The 19148-nt window shown below is 40.6% G+C and overlaps 1 protein-coding gene across 2 annotated transcripts in view; it reads right to left on the reverse strand.

Annotated features, from left to right (window-relative positions):
* Positions 1-2081: 2081 nt before the first annotated feature.
* Positions 2082-19148, reverse strand: part of FAM117B (family with sequence similarity 117 member B) — a 74903-nt gene continuing 57836 nt past the window's right edge. For both annotated transcript variants that reach the window (XM_030580301.1, XM_030580302.1), the window contains 4 exons: positions 17175-17318; positions 16145-16370; positions 12219-12339; positions 2082-3697 (listed from right to left, as the gene is read on the reverse strand). In XM_030580301.1, coding sequence (XP_030436161.1) covers positions 3382-3697; positions 12219-12339; positions 16145-16370; positions 17175-17318 — 807 coding nt within the window. In that variant the 3' untranslated portion in view covers positions 2082-3381. The remainder of the gene's footprint in view (positions 3698-12218; positions 12340-16144; positions 16371-17174; positions 17319-19148) is intronic.

Below are 19148 nucleotides of genomic sequence, written 5' to 3' on the forward strand. Positions count from 1 at the left end.
ACTACTACTACAATGGCACAGGCCTTTTATACCCTACAGAGCTTATGAACTCCACAGACACTGGACTGTCTTTAATGTTGGTAGAAAATAAGGCCTACATTTTCAAGTGTTCACTAACTTTGGATGCCTCACGTTTGGGATGTAGTTTAGGATACTAAGGGCCTGATTTTCAGTGATGGTAAGCACTGAACCACCCACTGCTTTGAACTGTAGTTGGGAGTACTCAACACCTCAGAAAAACAAGTCTTAGGTGTATCAAGTTGTGAACCCATGTAAATGGTCACTGGACAATTTTTGACTAAATAATTAAGAATTAGAGAATTCAAAAAGGTAGCTAGCCTTTTGCACTAGTTTTCACTGGGGATAGGTATGTCACAACTAATTTGACGTCTTTATGTCATACCATATTTGAGATATGTATGGAACACCCCCCGTTTTTAAGAATTTAAAAACCAATACACTATTCTAAGATCCATGTCTTTAAAAAGACCTATAAAACTTTACCAAATACCTCTATTCTGGAACAAGAAAGAACATGGAACATTTAAGGCTAAAGAATTTTTTTTTGCAAAAATTAATCTTCAAATAGAAGGCATCTTACTACCTTAATATGAGTCATTGCTGTGGCATGTTCAAAAAAAATTAACATTAAAAAACGTCTAATTCAGTTTTGGGATTTTTCAACTTTTATAAAAAACTAGAATTTACACTTGGTTCCTAGTGGAGTAGTCCACTATTTTATATAGTGCATTGCCTCATAATGCACTTCTATGTGAACTAACTAAATGAGGGGGTAATGTTCAACTATTACAATGATGGATACTACAGAAGAATCTAAGATATGAGATCCCATTTCCTATTTTAAAATATTCCCTATGTTGAACAAAGATATTAGAATGCATTTGGACGGACGACTGTTAACCCCAAGACTAAAAGTTTTATTATATGCTGACTTTAGCCCTTTGGTACTTAACTATCCAGTTAAGATCTCCTGATAAGCACCATGCTGTTTGGCATTAATGGCAGAAGCACTTTACACCTGTTACTATGAAAGAAGTAGAAATTAGTTTGGATGCCATACAAAAAGCCCTCTTGCCTAAGTATTCCCACCTTCCACAAAGCCAAAAATATCAGATTTTGTCCAAACCCTAATGCTGCCTAAACAAGCTACCATGATTTTTAAATTTTTTAGAAAGGAGGAGACCTCTCTTAGGCGTCCATAGAATTTACTAGTAAGGTCCCATTTATTCCTAAAATGGTAATCTTTTATAATGTAGCTTTGACCTACTAACCGCTATCTTATCAAACTCTCCCCTCCTCCAACTTTATTGGTGTGGACCAAATATGTTCGTTTGTGACCAAGTCCTCTTACTCACATGAGAAATCCCACTGATTTCAATGGGAATGAGTAAAGTGAGCAGGATTTGGTCCTCAATTTAAGTAATTTAACAGATCTAATAACCCCATAAATAACCACAATGGAGTAAGTGGTGAAATTTGGTTATTAGGTAACTTTAGAAAAGGTGCTCATTATACCATAAATGCAGCACTTATGTAGGCTGGTGCATTTTACAGTTATTCTTTTAGTAGATTTATTGCTATATGTTATTATGTGGGATTTACAGGAACTACCGAATGTGCATCATAAGTACGTAGAAACTATTAGCTGCTAAGAGACACAAGTATTTTTCCTGGCTCAGGTGTCTGCAACCAAATTCTCAAGTGTGTTACACAAAGAACAAAACTATTACATTTGTGATATGGTTCTTAAAAAGATGTACAAACAGGTGTGTGATCCATGGGAGTTGTTTGTATGTAAGTCAATGAAAGCTGCACATATGCAGTGGGTGACTATTCAGACCCAGAGACTATACATTAAAACACTTACTTTGAAATGACTGAAGCCACCACCCCAAAACAGGGATTCTGTCAACTGATTTTTGTAACCTGAAGATACTTTGGTATCAAAGCAGCTGCAGATGTTTGGACTGTGATATTTATCTAAAGGCAAGAAGTGCATTTCAGTACTCTGGGAGAAACCTTACTGCAGTCCCTAAACAAGCTCTTTTTGAACATCCCTCCCCATTTTCATTTTTTATTTCAACAGTCAAAGAACCACAGAGGCATACAGGAAACTGGTAACAGCTGCAAACCAAAACCAGGTATCAACATATCTTCTCTCTGACACACTCGACAATGTTGCTAGTCAAAAAGGGAGAACATATCTGTTGCTGTTGACTGCTGTGTAACAAATACCATGCCTAACAAACTACTACCCTCAACACACCCACAAAACAGCATTATGACAAGGATGAGGAATCATGCATAGCCATCTCAGTATCATGTGGCTAGGGTCTATAGTACAGTGATCAGCCACAAGAGAGTGAATTTTGTGTCAAAAACTGATGCATGATTCAGACTGAATTACACAAGTAACCAAGAGATCTCTCAAGAGTCAAGTGGCAGGTTTTGTTTTTGTTTGTTTGGGTGGAGGCAGGGAAGAGACATTTTTTAACCCAAACAAAAGTTCTATGGAAAAGTGATTACACTACTGGGAGAAGTGCTCTACAATGCTATTTTCCGCCCATGTAATAAATGTACACAGGAATTCTATCTAGGGAGTAGGAGCTCATGAACAATGTGGTTTACCGAAGCACAAACCTCTTCTATCAAAAACAAATGCACATAACATACTAATATTGTTTTCTCTTTCCTTTTGTTTTACATTTTGTATGCATTAATTGATTTGCTTTTGTTGGGAGTAGGGACTGTCGAACAAGGTCACATGATGGAGACTGCTAAAGTATTTCAACAATCCTTTGGTCCCTGCAGCTGGAAAACAGCTGAGAAAAACGTACCACCCAAAGAAGGGAAAACAGTGGCTATGGAAGTGTCTTTGAACATCCTGCTCTGTATCAGAAAATGCAAACTTGTTATAAAATATTCATATTCATACAAAAGATGGGTCTTTCAGTGCCATATGGTTACCCCTCCCTCTGCAAGTTACAGTGGTTGCCGGCATCAGCTGTCTCTCAGAATTTTTGTTGTTGCTGAAAAAGTCTAACGGACACAAACCATCACAATAACTGATCCTTCCAATGGCAAAGAATTAGTAACAGTCTCTTATCAGAGCTTGGAAAAAAAAAATGCAGGTGAGAAACTGAACGTGAGTCTTCACAAGCAGAGTACAGCACTGCTTCATCTGCTGCCTCCTCCTAGATTTCTCAGAATGCTACCACTATAGTCATGGAGATCAGGAGAATATGACTATGACAATGTCATGAGTTGTTAAAATGAACAAACAGGTGTGACTGCACAACTAGTTTAAACAAGGTCTTCCTAGCAGTCTCTCCAGAAGAATGCCTGCACAATGGAGACTCATCACTCAGCTTCTTCGATATGTCCCGATTGCTGGAGTATAGAGGTCTGTGGTATTACTGTACTTGTTCCACGAGAGATCCGGTCTTGCTCAGTGTTTGCAGACAGGGAGGCCAGGGCAATGGGCTGTAACAAATTAGGTGTCATGCCAGAGGAGACAGTCAGGCTATGAGTAGTGCCTTTGAGTGTAAGATCCGGTGTGGGAAGAAGCGGCTTGAGAATACTGACAAGGCAGAAAGCAGAGCCACTTTTAGGAATGAAATTCACTTTGTTCTTGTCAGGACAGTAGAAGGCTGGAATTTCATGCAATGGCTTTGGCCTGCAAATAAAACACAAAACAAAATGGTTTAAACTCAACACAGAAAAATCAGATTCACTCCCTGGCAGAAAAGCATAGACTATCTTTAAAAGGTGACCTGTGCATACTGTGACAAAAAAAATCAACATATTTAGAATAATTTGCAGCATGACCATACAGCAAGAGTAGCAGCATTCATCACATAACTGACAGCATTTGTGACTTGGAGAAGAACTAAAGATCAAACGCTTACGTCCCACCTTGCAGACCTACTGTCTCCTGATTCCCAAGATGTACTATGGTATAACTCTGGAAGTCTGCTCTAGACTACATCAGGCGTAAGTGTGGTTCTATTCTGATAAATAATTCTGTTCAGAAGACATTGTGGAAATGTCCATGTGTTGTTTCTCAGACTCTGAATCAACTCTGCCTTTTTTAAAGATAGATTTTTTTTCTAACTGCCAGTCCTGCAAACTGCTCCTAGGTACTGAAATGAAAAATCAAGCTGCGTTCTGATTTTTGCATCACTGTTACTATAGATTCTACCAACAAAAGTCAGCTCAATTCAACCCAACTGAGCCCCAGGTCATCTGCAAATGTTACACATTTGTAATGGAAAGTAAATTACAGCCCCCAAACTAGTTAATTCTTGCTCATGTAGGAACCAAAACAGAGCATAATTTACTCCTCCTTAGGCTGCGTTGGTGTAAAGTAGGAGTAAAAAGTAGTCAAAGCATATATTTTTTACACTAAAGTTAGCGGACAGGACTCTGACATGCACAGAGAAGTGGTATTCAGGAAGAGAGTGCCCATTTTACATGATGACTTTCCAAAGCAAAACCACATTTAGAACAAAAGTTTGTAACCGATACAAGGAACCAGAGGCATAACTGCGAAAAAAAAAACAACATTTGGGAGCTTGTTGAAGAGTATTCAGAGGAATAGCATCTTTTACTATAAATATATCCATTTCCACTCCCACTATTACCCTTCCTGATGTTTCTCAATTCTCATCCTGGCTTCCCTTCCAGAATACTATTTCTTTATTCCAATCTGGATACAGTGAGGAGGAAGGGAAGTGATGAGATAGAGGTGGTAGCTGCTTAACAGCATCACCAGCAGGGAGAAAAGACCAAACACTGTAGTTTTACCTGATGCCTCATTTGTCAACACGTGTGTTCACCAGGACTCGGCTGGCAAAGGGTGTGTTATGGTTGTGGTGAAAGGAGAAAAGCAGCAGCTGGGAGAAGTCTATAGCATTGTTTCCCCCTACAATGCATTAGCAGCGCTGTGTATGCATGTGCGCAAAAAAGCACTAAGAGGAAGGAAAATGTGTGTGCGCAGGTGGAGGGGAACTATGTCCCTTTTATCCCTGTCACGTTGTGCCTATGCATATGATGCAAACTAAATCCAATTTAGATTTTACAAAATCATGGTATTATTAAATACACACCTCATGGTATATTTTTCTTATAGGACAGCTTCTCCGTGGCTGCTAGTACACAGCCATAAAGGAAGATGTCCAATGAGAGTACAGTCCCTGAGGAAGCCATGCTGTTGGGTGCAAATGTTGTTGGTGGATGATAATACCAAAGGGGGCCAGCCTTCCTCAGAGCTCCATGATGCGCAAAGCTGATAGCAGAATTCCCCTGGACTCTGGGTGTGGGAATTCAAACCCTCTGCGTCATCGAAACTCTCCTCCTTCTGCAACTGAGGGTACAGCCAGAAGGAAATTAGGGTGAATTTTGAAGTTTTCTGGACCCCCAGTCATCCTTCTATGAGTTTGACTGCAGGAGGGTACAATATGGTCCTATATTATGTGCAGAATACACCTCTTACTCTTGCTATTCAAGATATTCATTATATAACTAAATTTATTTGCAGGTCATCTTAAAAAGGATAAAGGTCATAATTTGAAAGGTAGATTCTGGATTGATTTCTGCATGTAGTGTCATGTCAGCGCCTCAATAGCATACAATTTCAGAATCAGGAGTGTTTAAAGCTTTAAATCCTCCTTTCTGAATAACTCTATATAATTTGGAGACCATATGCAGCCTACACTGCACTACATGCACTACAGTATATATTAAGTGTCCTCCTACATGGAGCAGAATCCTGGAAAAACAATAAGTCTGTCCAATGCAATTTGAACAGCTTTCAATATATGGTACTCCTCACTTAACAGATAGATATATGGAGAAATGCCTCTCTCTCATAGAACTGGAAGGGACCCCGAAAGGTCACCGAGTCCAGCCCCCTGCCTTCAGTAGCAGGACCAACTACTGATTTTTGCCCCAGATCCCTAAGTGGCCCCCTCAAGAGCTGAACTCACAACCCTGGGTTTAGCAGGCCAATGCTCAAACCACTGAGTTATCCCTCCTCCCCCGGTAATGTAACGACAACTGAAAAATGCGACTTTATGTGAAACAATGTTAAGCGAATCCAATTTCCCCATAAGAATTAATGTAAATTGGGTGGGTTAAGTCCCAGAGCAATTTCTTTCACCAAACAAAAGACCTTATATACATATACAGTATAAGTTTTAAACAAACAGTTTAAAATTGTATGCAGCAATGAATGACTGTGAAGCTTGGCTGGAGTAAGAGGGTGGAATATTTCCCAGGGAATGCCTTGCTGCTAAATGATGGACTAGCACTTGGCTGATCCCTCAAAGGTTAATACGCTGTTAATGTAGCCTCACACTCTACAAGGCAGCATGGACTAAGGCAGGAGGGAGGAAACACAATAGATGCAGGGCAGTCACTGCAAACACTTCCTTGCAAAAACTGAACACTATGATGAGCCCACACTATCCAACTGGAGCGCACCCCTCCCTCCTCCTGACAGCACATGCACGGCTGCACAGGTGCTGACTTTCCACAGTGCTAGGGGGTGCATGCATGAGTGAGAGAGATGTGCATTTTCCCTTTAAGTATGCTGACCCCACTTCAAGTGGGTTGCCCTTTTAAGCAGATCAGCCAGGAAGCAACAGCTTCCAGCAAGCTCCCTCCTTTCTGTCCCTGAGCCCTTACAGAGTGGAGGTGGGGGGAGGAGCTCCCTCCTTTCTGTCCCTGAGCCCTATCCCCTCCTCCACTTTGTGGAGAGGGGTTACAGAGCGGAGGTCTGTTGGGCCTTCATTGGTGATCATGCTGCACAACATAGAAAAACAGAGCTTAACTTTCATATCCCATGTTGTGTTTGCAGGGCTGGCCATTAAACACATCTTTATACCTGTAAAATGATCAAATACAATCTGGAAATCACTGACAAACATGGTCTCAATGATGCTATTTGTACTAAGTCATTTTTCAGAGCAGAATTAATACATTAGTGTACCAAATTTATCACCAAGTTATTTACTGTCTGCTACCCTTTCCTGCCTCTTAAGGCAATGCTGCTGCCTGATACTCATTTATACTAACCATCCCTAGATCATACATCTCTCTCTAGGGATGGTGGTTTTTCTCTCTGGAGATCTCTTTTCTCTGCCCTACTATTCTCCATAAAATGGACATTATAATAAAGTGGAGTCCGCTTGACAGTGAAACCTCCCACTGTCTCACTGTCCATAGCAGCCTTCTGTCAGATTCACTGGCATAGCTGCCCAGCAGCTCCCTCAGGTGAACTTTCAGGAGGGGGTTACAAGAATTGGATTAAAATATTGGGGTCCATCAATGACACAGACTGCCCTGAAAAAAAAAAATCAGTCTAGTGCAATGGTTCTCTAACTTTTGTAGTGGTGATCTTTCACACAGCAAGCCTCTGAGTGCGACCCCTCCTTATATATATATATGAAAAATGTTTTTAATTTAACATCATTATAAATGCTGGAGGTGAAGTGGGATTTGGGGTGGAGGCTGACAGCTCGCGAGGCCCCATGTAATAACCTCGCGACCCCCTGAGGGGTCACGACCCCCAGTTTGAGAACCCCTGGCCTAGTGATTGCAGGCACTCTATTTTTTACATTGTGCCTCATACTGTAGCACAACAGCGGCATGAGGCTTAGCTGTGTAACTAGATACCTTACGTTACTGCTTCAAATATTATTATACACTCATTTGCTCCTCAAAACTACAAACCAAGAACCCCACCCTGTAAAGATTTACATACCATCTTAACTTCAATTTAATAGGACCAATCATATAATTACAGATTAAGCCTATGTGTACTTTTGGGTTGGCAATTTGCAGATGGCCAATTAGTCAATTTACAAGCCAGACATTTAAAAAAAAAACAGATTATATTTTAAGTAAAGGATGAGGTGATAGGCAACCAATGGAGAAAACCTTGCTTGGCTGAGAAAGCCTGGGAATTAAGCCTGGCAATGATGTGATTCACTGCATATCGCAGCACTGAGGCATTAATTTGACCCTTTTAGGAAGATTTCCACAACTTGTCATTGTATTTTTTTCTTTGACAAACGCTGGCCTAATGTATCAGCATCACAGAAGACAAAGGAGGAAGACTTTCTACAATGAGTGTCACTTTGTGTCCTACTCTCTGAAATGGGTGTTATGTACTATTTGGCCTGATTTTCAGAATGCTGAGCATTCACAGCTCCCATTGACTTTAGTGGAAATGATGGATGTTCAGTATCTCTGAAAGTCAAACATTTATATTAATGCTTTCATCTGAGACATTTGAAGCATGTGTCTTTAGGAACTGTCATCCACCTATTAGACCTGCACTTGGTAACAGAGTAGAAAGCCTGAATGTAATCCTCAGTCCAGTACTTTGAAATCTGTAGTCTTTCATTCTCCAAATCTAATTTATTTTTGAGTTGGAGCCCCTTGAAAAGCTACATAGTTTTTGAACTAACCGATAACTGAATTATCCTCAGAGATTAGAGTTCTGAGGAGATAATATGCTCAGTCCCGAAAGACCTTCCCTCCTCTTCAAGTTGAAAATCAAAAGCAACATTATTTCAGTATTACTCTTACAATGTATTATGTGTGTTCCTACATCTTAAATAGTTTTAACCAGTAGTCAGACCTTATGGCAAAGTTACAAGTTTATGCCAGCATTTTCAATTAAACCTTATTTTTAGGGGATTCAAACTTTCCTAAAAGAAGCCTCCATATGGTACTCCTGGGGGAATTCTGTGCCACTGCACAATGCAAATTGCTGCAGAAATTAATGTTGTGCGTGCAGAATTTCCTTTCCCCCACAGAAATGGGCTGCAGTGCTACCAGCCACCACTAGGGGCCGCTGGGCCCAGCAGAGCCCAGCTCACTCCTAGAAGACACTGCTGGGGCAGATGGAGCTAGAGGATTCCCAGCAGCTGCAATTCCCAGCACGCTCCGAGGGAAGGAGATGGCGGTGAGCAGGAAACTCCAGATCTCTGGGCTCTCAGAGGGTGGGTGTCTGGGCTGGGGGGTCGGCCGTGACTGGGCTCTGAGAGGTAGGGGGTTCAGGTGTATTGGCTGGGCGGCCCCCCCGCAGCTGGGCTCTGGGGCGGGAGGAGACAGACAAACAGGAACTGGGTTATCATAGGCGTTTCTTTAACTCTGTACTCCTGGGGGGAAATTTTGTGTGTCTCTGCATTGTTACAGACATACTTGCTGACAGGTATTTTGAAATAAATTACCAAAATAATTGAAACTGGCATGATTATGTAGTGTTATTTTGACAAATAAAATTTGCAGAATTTTAAATATGTGCAGATGTTATATTTTTGGCAAGAAGTCCCCCAGGAGTAATATGGAAACTACATCTATAGGTGCCTGTCATAAGAGCAATTATTTTTTCTTAACAGACTATTCTTTTCTTTGCAGAGAAACAGAAAATGTTTACTGATTCTCCAAATTACAAATACAAAAAGAGAGGGGCAGGAAGTCACATGAATTGGAATTTTTATGGAAGCTAAACCAGTTTGTAAAATGTACCTCAGGACCTTTAATGACTACCTGTGGTCAGGGTTTTGTTTCATCTAAAAGATAGCAACTCCAGTAGCCAAGTCCCCCTAGCAGTAAAGAGATGCACTAATTCTGTGCCAACTCAGAGCCAAAATCCGACTCCCTTAGTAGGTACTGAGGATTGTAGAGGACACGAAGAGCCTCACTCACACATCTGCAGATCTTCTGTAAAGACCAGTCACAATTCCACTCTCTGTGCTCAAAGCAGCAGAGCGACTGCTCCCTCTGTGTCCTCCATGCGAGGTACGACACCCCCACAGGGGTGGGGAGCAGTCACTGCCCCACTGGCTCTGCACTGGCCCATGAAGAGAAACCAGACGCTCCAGGGAGAGCAAGTAGCACTAGCCTAGTGGACTGTGTTGCCTGCAACTCCCTCCTTCTCCCAGTGTACGTACTAGTGAGTGCAGGGAGGGATCACGTCTCCCCGAGACAATTCCTTTAGGACTCTCCCGTGGGGCAATGGATATCCACATTGTCTGTCCACTTTCCTTAGTGCCTGTCAGGAACAATGCGGTCCTTCGAGAGAAAAAAGTGCCACCCACTGACTCACCAAGGGACAATCCAAAGCCTACTGAAGTGAATGGAAAAAAAGACACTCATTGACTTCACTGGGCTCTGAATAAGGCTTTTGCTCCTTTTCCTCTAACACACATTTTTCTTGGACAGAAAAACTCCATGTGCTGAATTTAATTATACATAGTTTATAAGATCTAACGAGATAATAGCCAAGGTGGTATATATAAAATCAAACCAATTCACCCTCACCCTATTTAGGCACTGACTTACACCTGTTTAAAATATTCCCACCATTCTGTAACTAGCTTGGGAATATTGCTGTACTCTATACATACATTGTTATTGGCTACTGTACACTTCCGTCAGTTATAAAAGTCCTGTAAGCCTCAAGGGCATATTTTTTTTTTTGCACAAATTATGAACATTTACATAAGAGTAAATGTATCTCAACAGATTATCCTATGCTAAATTTTCATTTTTTTCCCATCAGAAATAAGAAAGTACATATAGCCAGTTTTACTAACCCTCTAGTGCTATAAGTTGTTTTTTATACTTTATTATGGCGTAACATTTTCTGCTGGGAAGAACGATTGCTGACATGAAGGTTTTTGTTTTTTTTAAAAAACGTATCTTTCTAGATTTTTCCAACTGTTTTACTTATTATTTCCATAATTATTTTAAACAGTAGTAAATATACTAAATAGTAATTATTGAGAGAGAATTCACCCTCTCAGACCAAGGTCAGCTTGTTAAACAAGTTGCCAAGACTTCAAAAAAACAAGGTGGAGGTCCACACGCAAAAACTGTGTATGTACGTAGTTGTATACAGAAATCAACGGGGTATTTGTGCATGCACTTATTATGAGAGTGCAGTTACCCTATTTGTATGCACAACAGACAGGTTTTCCACAACTAACTGTAGATTCCTTTATATGTATGTATTCTCTGCCTCCCCCGTGTATTGCAGATGGACCTCACCACCTTTCAGTGTTTTCTTCCAGTTTAACTACTGCATTTTTCTACTGACTCCAGTCATCAAAACTCTAGGCACTAATGCAGAATAAGCTTTAGAAAATGCAGGCTCCTACGGCCAAATGGCTACATTAGCTCCTCAGCCCTGAACCACAAGCATCTGCTCATTTTTTCCTTTAACTTCCCCTCCCCTCAAAGGCTCAACTTTGCAGTGACCTTTTCTCTACCAAATGAGGGTTGGAGAGACTCTCTTCAGAGCCCATCAGTGCTGTTCCTTGATGTTTTTTGGTAGCCTTTCTGGTTGACGCAAGGAACTCTCCCTCCTCCCAGGGACTGAGCAGACAGCCTTCACAGCACCATCCTGTTTTATTTACCCAAGTACAAGGGAATGTTGATCTTCCAGTACTACTGGACAAGATCACAAAAATGAGTCTCACTTTCCCAATATACCTAATTTCAGTTTGGAAGAGGTGTGTCTTAAGCCATTATGAACAATACTGAATATTGGCATCAAAGCACCTATTGCAATTTTTTCTACTCTGTCAAAACTAGTGTGGGGTGCAAAGCATAGCAAACCTTACACTAGAATACTGAGTGGGTCTCCATCAGACACAAAAGGCACCGAATATGGAGATCAGACTCCGGTATGAATGACTGCCAAGAAGGGGCAACTCTTGAAGCCCTTAGAGGGCTACGTATCTCCCATGGTCCCAATGAGAGCCAAAGACTCCGTTGGTAAGGACAGGCAATGTATGCAGCACTATTCCCTGCTACTGTATACTAACCTACTATACAAGAGAATAAGCAGCTAGAGTAAGGGAAGAACTAGCCTGCAGACACAAAGGCAAATTCCATTCACAGCGAAGGATGTCAAGTGGATGGGGCAGGATGATCTCTCATGCACCACCCCAAAGTACACAGCTTTTCAAGCAAATTCCATAGCTCGATGCCAGGAGCACCATGGGACTACGAAGGCCTCTTTGTAGTCCAAGTAGTAATGTTAACAGTAGTAGTAGTATTAATAGTTAAGAGACTGTTTGAGGAGCAGTTTCTGTGCCAGACACTGAACTGAATAAACTGATGTCAGATCTGCCTGAATAATAAATTATATATTTCTTATGAACAGAAGAACTACTTACAAACTTTCTTCAAAGACTTTCACCTTCTCGCAGCCCTCAGGAGGTTCACGCTTGAACATGTAGCTGTTATTGGGTTTTGGCGAGGTAGCATATTTGGGCAAGGGAGAGTTGTTCCCATTCTCTGTATGAAAAGAATATCAAATTACTCAAATATACCAAAATATTTAAAACAACCCACTTATTTGAGAAGAAAGACAAACAAATCCAAATTGACTTTGTTACCAATATTACAAAGTTAAATGAAGAGTTTTCCCATTCCCCGTTACCCATGTTCTATGGAACATTTTTCTCCTCCACCTGTAGATGGATTCCTTCATATATCACAACTTTCAACCTCCTCCGTCCCACAACTCCTTTATATTCTTTTGAGACCCCTGCATATGCTCCACAGCACTCCAATTTTACAATCCCACATCTAAATCTTAATCACAACCTATCCAGCCAAGATGACCGGACAGGTCTCATTTGAGGTCTATCAGCAATGCACCTTAAATCAGGACAGGTTGCTGCTGAATTGTGTTAAAACTTTTTAAAATCACACTTTTCTTTTTTAACACTATTTATACAATTTTTTCAATCTTTTTCCTTGTAACAAACAAAACAAATTCTAGATTGTCAATATACAGAATAAGTACTATAGATCCAAAACAAAACCAAAATATTTAGACAACTTTTGGATTGTCATATGTTAACTGCAATATTCCCAACACAGAGATTTTTGTGGCACATATCAAAAACAACAAATTAAAGAAAAAAAATTAATGAAATTAAAAGCAAGAGGGAAAACGGACCATGTGGATTCATGCCTTTCATCCAGTCCTCCTTTAGTCAAGCAGTTCTAGGAAATTGTCCCCAGCAGACTCAGATTTTAAGGCTGTGCTGTCTTTAATCACATTTTTTATCTGCCGATCTCAAAATGTTTTTTAAAGCTGGATAATTGTTAGCAGCCCCATTTTTACAGATTAGGAAAAAGTTTAGGTCAGGCCTGCACAACATGCGACCCATGGGCCGCAAGGCTCACTGTGCAGCCCGCGGCGGGGAATCAAAGGGCTCTGGGCTGCCTGCAGCAGCGGGGAGCCCAGAGCCCTTTAAATCTCAGCCGTGGCCGGGATTCATAGAGCTACAAGTCTCCTACTTCCTGTTGCTGAATAAGCAAGATAATGTATAATTGGCCAAGTTTTGGAAGAGTGGCTATTTTAACAAGTCTACACTTTCTAAAAGGTGACTTGATTTGGGGTGCCTCAATTTTTGGTTGCTCAACATGTACCACTTTAAAGGAGTCTGATATTCAGAAAGTACTAAGCACTTTCGTTGTAAAGGGGGGAAGGCGGGAGGCAAGATGCCTTATATGTGTTTCAAGTTGGGAGAACATAAAATTTACGTACCCTAAAAATCACTAGTCACTTTTGAAAGTTTAGGTTAATAATATCTGTTAAGATGGCTTACCCAAAATCCAGTTTTAGTTAGTGTAATGTTTATATAGCACCTAGTTACCAGAATCTCTTGCCAGGTTTACAAATAAAAGGGAAGGAAAAAGAGTAATTTCCCCCTCTTTTAAAAGGTTTATCTTTTATTTTATTATAAGCAGAACTCAATTCTACTAAATAAAATCTGCCATTCATAAGTCCAATGATAGCAAACCTTTAACACTAGTGATAAGATTCTTTAATAAGCACAGTATTAAAAATCCAGTAACCTTTGGAAAAAAATTATGAAAATATTCTAGATACACCTCTAACCCAATATAACGCAACCCAATAACACAAATTTGGATATAACATGGTAAAGCCGTGCTCCGGGGGGGTGCAGCTGCGCACTCCGGTGGATCAAAGCAAGTTTGATATAACGCGGTTTCACCTATAACATGGTAAGATTTTTTGGCTCCCGAGGACAGCGTTATATTAAGGTAGAGGTATAATAAGCTTTATAATTTTTAATCACTAGTAACATCTATATAAAAACGAGACCTTTGCTTTTTAAGAATTCAAGTATGCTGTTTTATTCATCTTGCAAAATCAATGGGAGATTGCAAATGTTGGCCTGATATAGCAGGTCTGTCTGATTAGGCCATCACAATTAGTTACCCTAGAGATACAAACCAAGTCTTCAAGGGAAGACTAAGCAGCAGCAAGAGATGAACTCTTATTAAACAAAAATCCTTTCACTGTTACCACCTAAATGTTCCTAGTAACCAAAGAGAAATTAAATATAGCAATGCTAGGGGGTGCATGTAACAGGCAAGTGTGTTTTTTTACTATTAGCCATTCACTACTTTCTAATTGGAGGTTTAAACATACAGAATATTCAACAATGCACAATTCTCCCATTAAAGGTCATGTTTTATATGATAGGATAGGATAAAATGGCTATTAATAGCATGTTCTCTTGGAATTTATTTTAAGGTACAACTAGAACAGAGACAAATTCCCATATTAAGATGGGATTTTCCTTATAAGTAAAGGAACCCTATGCTTTTATTCTCCGTCTATAAAACACAAGAAAAAAGGAAGGGCTACAGATACCCCTGTCAGTGAGTTAATTTAAGTAAGGTTTTTATAAGCATTATTTTCAGTCTCAGATAATGACATATCAAAATGTAAGTCGCTAAACCTACTACAGAATTTATGAAAATATTTGTCATGATGTTGCCATCAAAAAGTAACCTTATTTAATGGGCTAATTTAAAAAAGTCAGTAAACTGACAGGTGCCATGGCAAGTTCCATCTTGATGTTTATCAGTCACTGGTTTATTAAACTTTTAGGGGAGTTTGGGTAGTATTTTTCACTGTTGTCCACAGGCAGTCTTTTCTTCACTGTTTATGATCACAAATCATCCGAGTGCTCTGACAATTTTTTAGAAATTTGTGTTTAGTACGTAAGAATGGCTGTACTGGGTCAGACCAATGGTCCATCTAACCCAGTATCCTGTCTCAGACAATGGCCAGTACCAGAACTTCAGGGATAGTATACATAACGGGCAATTTTGGAAATGTAGGGTTACACCAAGTATGGCATTACATCCCTCACCATTTTGACTAACAGCCATTGATGAATTTATCTTCCATAAACTTACAGACTTCTTTTCTGAACCCAGTTATATTTTGGCCATCATAACATCCCATCACAATGAGTTTCCCAAGTTAATTATGCATTAGGTGCAATAGCTTTGGGTTCTGATAACAGGAACCTATAACTAAATAACCACACAGTGGATCTGATCCAACGTACAGTGAAGTCAACAGGAGTCTTTTTATAGATGTCAGTGTATGTCCGATCAGCCTTATGGTCCAAATAGCAGGTAGGCATTGCTTACATATCTCCAAAATATATCTGTAAGGAGGTTTACAGGTCTCTCTCTTTTTAATTAAAGAAAAAAGAAACAACAAAAACAAAACATGCGCACGCGCAAACCCGCACCCCGCAAAAAGCCTTCAGTAAGTTACCCTTATGGCTTGTTTGATAGCAGCTATGGAAACATGTACCTCATGGTCTGCAGAGTTGGAGCTCACAGTCTCAAACAGAAAAAAGAGAAATATAGTATGCATTGTCCTTGCATTCTCTAAAAACTAGCTAAAGCAGTAGTTTCTGATCAGAATTTCCCCCTCTCAATTACCAAACACGGATAGGTGTACAAGAGCGCACATGCACACACGATATGTTCACACATGGAGGAAATGGGAAAATAAGGTTGCCTAGAAGAAAAAGAAAAGTTAACTTTCCATCACTGTACTAGGGAGGTGAAAACTCCTTCTCCTAGTATACACCTTGGGGCAGAACAGCGAATGAGGAAAATCCATCATTTGAATATGAATGGCTACGTGTTAGTATTTATTTCATTCTTTTTTTAATAAGATCTAATGCTGAATAGTGCAACTCTTTCTTAAATTGTAAGAGCAGTGTAACAGTAGAGCTCATTTATGTAGTACCTTTATCTTTGGAGTCAGCAAGAAGGTCATCAGCAGAGCAAGGGCTCTCCTCACTGCCCTCATTTGAGATAGTAAGAAATGAGGTGGGGGACACAGACTGGGAACGGCTGCTGTTGTTACTGCCTCTGTCTGCTCCACCAGGTGTTTGGGTATCCATGTTGCGAGTACTGCTACTGCGCTGCGCCAGCGGAGGGGGAGCACGGTGCCCGTCTGGAATATCTTGTGGCTATTGCAAAACAAAAACAAAAATCATACTTTTTCATATGTGTGAGGCTGCCCATCTCATCAGGAAAGGGATTACTGTACAGCTTAAGCAGTTTCTTATACCTGGTCCACTACATAACAGAAGCCTATTCTGAGGAAGATGAATTACTGTACTACACAGACTCCAACAGATGATACGATAGGTCAGACTTCAGGAGAGTAGGAAATTTCTTGAAGAACAAAACATTTAAAGAAAGCCATGAAGACAGTTTTCCAAAAGGCAACAGTCATATGAAAACATAGCTAGGCAATCACTGAAAAGTAACAATTTAATATAAAACACCAGTGGTTCCTTTTTGGGGTTGGGTGTGTGAAACAGTTACTTCTGAAAGTCACTTATAAAAAAGGACAACCATGAATTCTGATGCAAAAAAGGCAAGAATTTTCCTGATTTTTTGGGGGAGGGGAGGAGAGGGGGGGAGAAAGAAGAAAGTAAATGCTATAAAAATGACTAAAGCAATTGTCACCAAAATACATTTTAGAGAATTGTTCCTTTTTCTGTTGATTATTTATGGCATAAATGCATCAGTGTAAACATGAAGAGAACAGCAAAAGATTTAAAGGAAGTTATTTTCTATTAATCTGGTGGAAGACAGTTAATCACTAGGAAATTTTTTATTCTGCTTCAATAGTAGAAGACAAGTTAATCATGTGCAAATTTACATTACCAAGTTTGTACAATAAGTCATTAATGTGAAAAGAAAAATTCTCTTAAAAAAAGGAAGCTTATTTTGAAAACAGTTTTTTGGGGGCAGTAGATACTTACAATCAGCTGTTCTTCCTTGCTTCCTGTCTCCTTAATTATTATCTCAATCTCCTGATTCAGCCCCTCTATGCTGTTCCGGAAACGTGATCCTGTCGACTTGGTTATGGGTATAACAGGAACAATTACACTTTTTGGGATGGGAGCCTGGAAAACCAAAGGAATGATGAGTAAATAAATATTGTAGATTTACACTTAAGAAAAAAGCTAAAAAATGTAAAGAATACTGTTTTCCGCCAAAAGAATTTTTATCAAAACAAAGCACAAACTTAGTTGTGTTAAGACGAAAGATATGCCTTTAGATGAAAACAGATGTTCTGAGATGATTTTGGGGAAGGGCTTGGAATGGGGGCAGGGAAGAGGTGAGAAGAGGCGGGGCCTCAGTAAGGAGTGGAGTTGGGGCAGGGCCAAGATGGCAGGGGGGAGGTGTCAGTAATGCGGCTCTCATGTGGCCCTCGTGGTCATTTGAGTTTGAGACCCCTGTCTTAGATTCTAGGATTAGGAGAACAATGGAACCCCACCTCAAACAAGAGCAGATCTGCTTTAGGAAAGGACAAGGAACCAGAGAGATAATGTTTTTAATCCAGGAAGGAATAGAGAAATGGCTAAGAGACCAAGAGGATAGCTTCTGGGCTTTTATAGACCTAGAAAGATATACCAGAAGGCTCATAGAAGGATTCTCAGATCAGCGCTGAGGAAAGATGGAGAGTCTGAGGACTTAATAACTATGGTGAATGCCTTAGATAGATCACCAAAACAATTATCTGAACGTGTTTTGGAATGACACACCCTTTTGAAAGTCAGATTGTGCTGGGTTTGGCTCTCAGTCTGCTGCTGTTTATCATATTGATGAACTATGTTAGTAGGAAATGGTGAGAAGCTGCCATATGCAGATGACATAGAAAAAATGCCGTCCTCAAAATATGACCTAGAGGAAATATTAAACCAGTAGTGTGATCAGCTGAGTAGGCGTGGAACGAAATGAGCATGACTAAAACTGAGGTCATTTAGGTCTGAAGAGATGCTACAAGAAACTAGACACAGTGATTAATGGAATGAGACTAAATCAGATTGACCAGTTCAAGTACCTTGGCGGTTGGATTACAGAAGATGATGTGTTTGAACATGCGATACAGTGCAGACTGGGGAGTGCTAGACGAGCATCAAATACGATCTCAGGGGTTGCGTAGGACAAGTGTATGCCACTGAGACTAAAAGCCCAACTGTATGTAACAATGGCATGCAATGCTATATGGTGCAGAAACATTAGTGATACAGAGATGGTAGTTCAACACTTTCATATGTCTGAGATGAGGCATCTCTGCCCCGTAAGAGGAGTTACACAAATAGACTTCAAAATGAAAGTATTAGGATGAAAGTCAAAGTTCATGATGTGGTGAATAAAATCCAGGAACCATGACTTTGCTGGTTCAGATACATACAGAGAATGAAGGAACGGGACCTGGCAAAGACAGCATGGAAGGAGAGGGTAGTAGGAATGAGACCCAGAAGAAAGCTGAGGAAGTGATGGACGGATTGCATCTAAGCAGATGGGAAGGAGGTGAATCTCAGTGTCGCCTCAGACAGATGAAGATGGCAGATACTTGCACAGTGACCCGACACATCTATGGGATAAGGGAAAGAAGATTTGGACAGGGCCGCCCAGAGTGGGGGGCAAGTGAGGCAATTTGCCTCAGGCCCCGCAGGGGTCCCGTGAGTCCTGGCCTGGCGGTGGTCTGTGTCTTCGGCAGCATTTCGGCGGCGGGGGGCCCTTCAGTGCTGCCAAAAACGCGGAGCAACTGAAGGCCCCCCTGCCGCTGAAATGCTGCCGAAGACCCGGACTGCCACCAGTTGAGTACAAGCGCTGCAACTCCCCCGCTTTGCCCCAGGCCCTCTGAATCCTCTGGGCAGCCCTGGATTTGGAGCAGAGGGAACGGACTTAACATGAGAGACAGAAGGCTGATTTAAGCATTAGTG

The sequence above is a fragment of the Gopherus evgoodei genome, chromosome 11 (assembly GCF_007399415.2).
Source record: "Gopherus evgoodei ecotype Sinaloan lineage chromosome 11, rGopEvg1_v1.p, whole genome shotgun sequence".
Classification (NCBI taxonomy): Eukaryota; Metazoa; Chordata; order Testudines; family Testudinidae; genus Gopherus; species Gopherus evgoodei.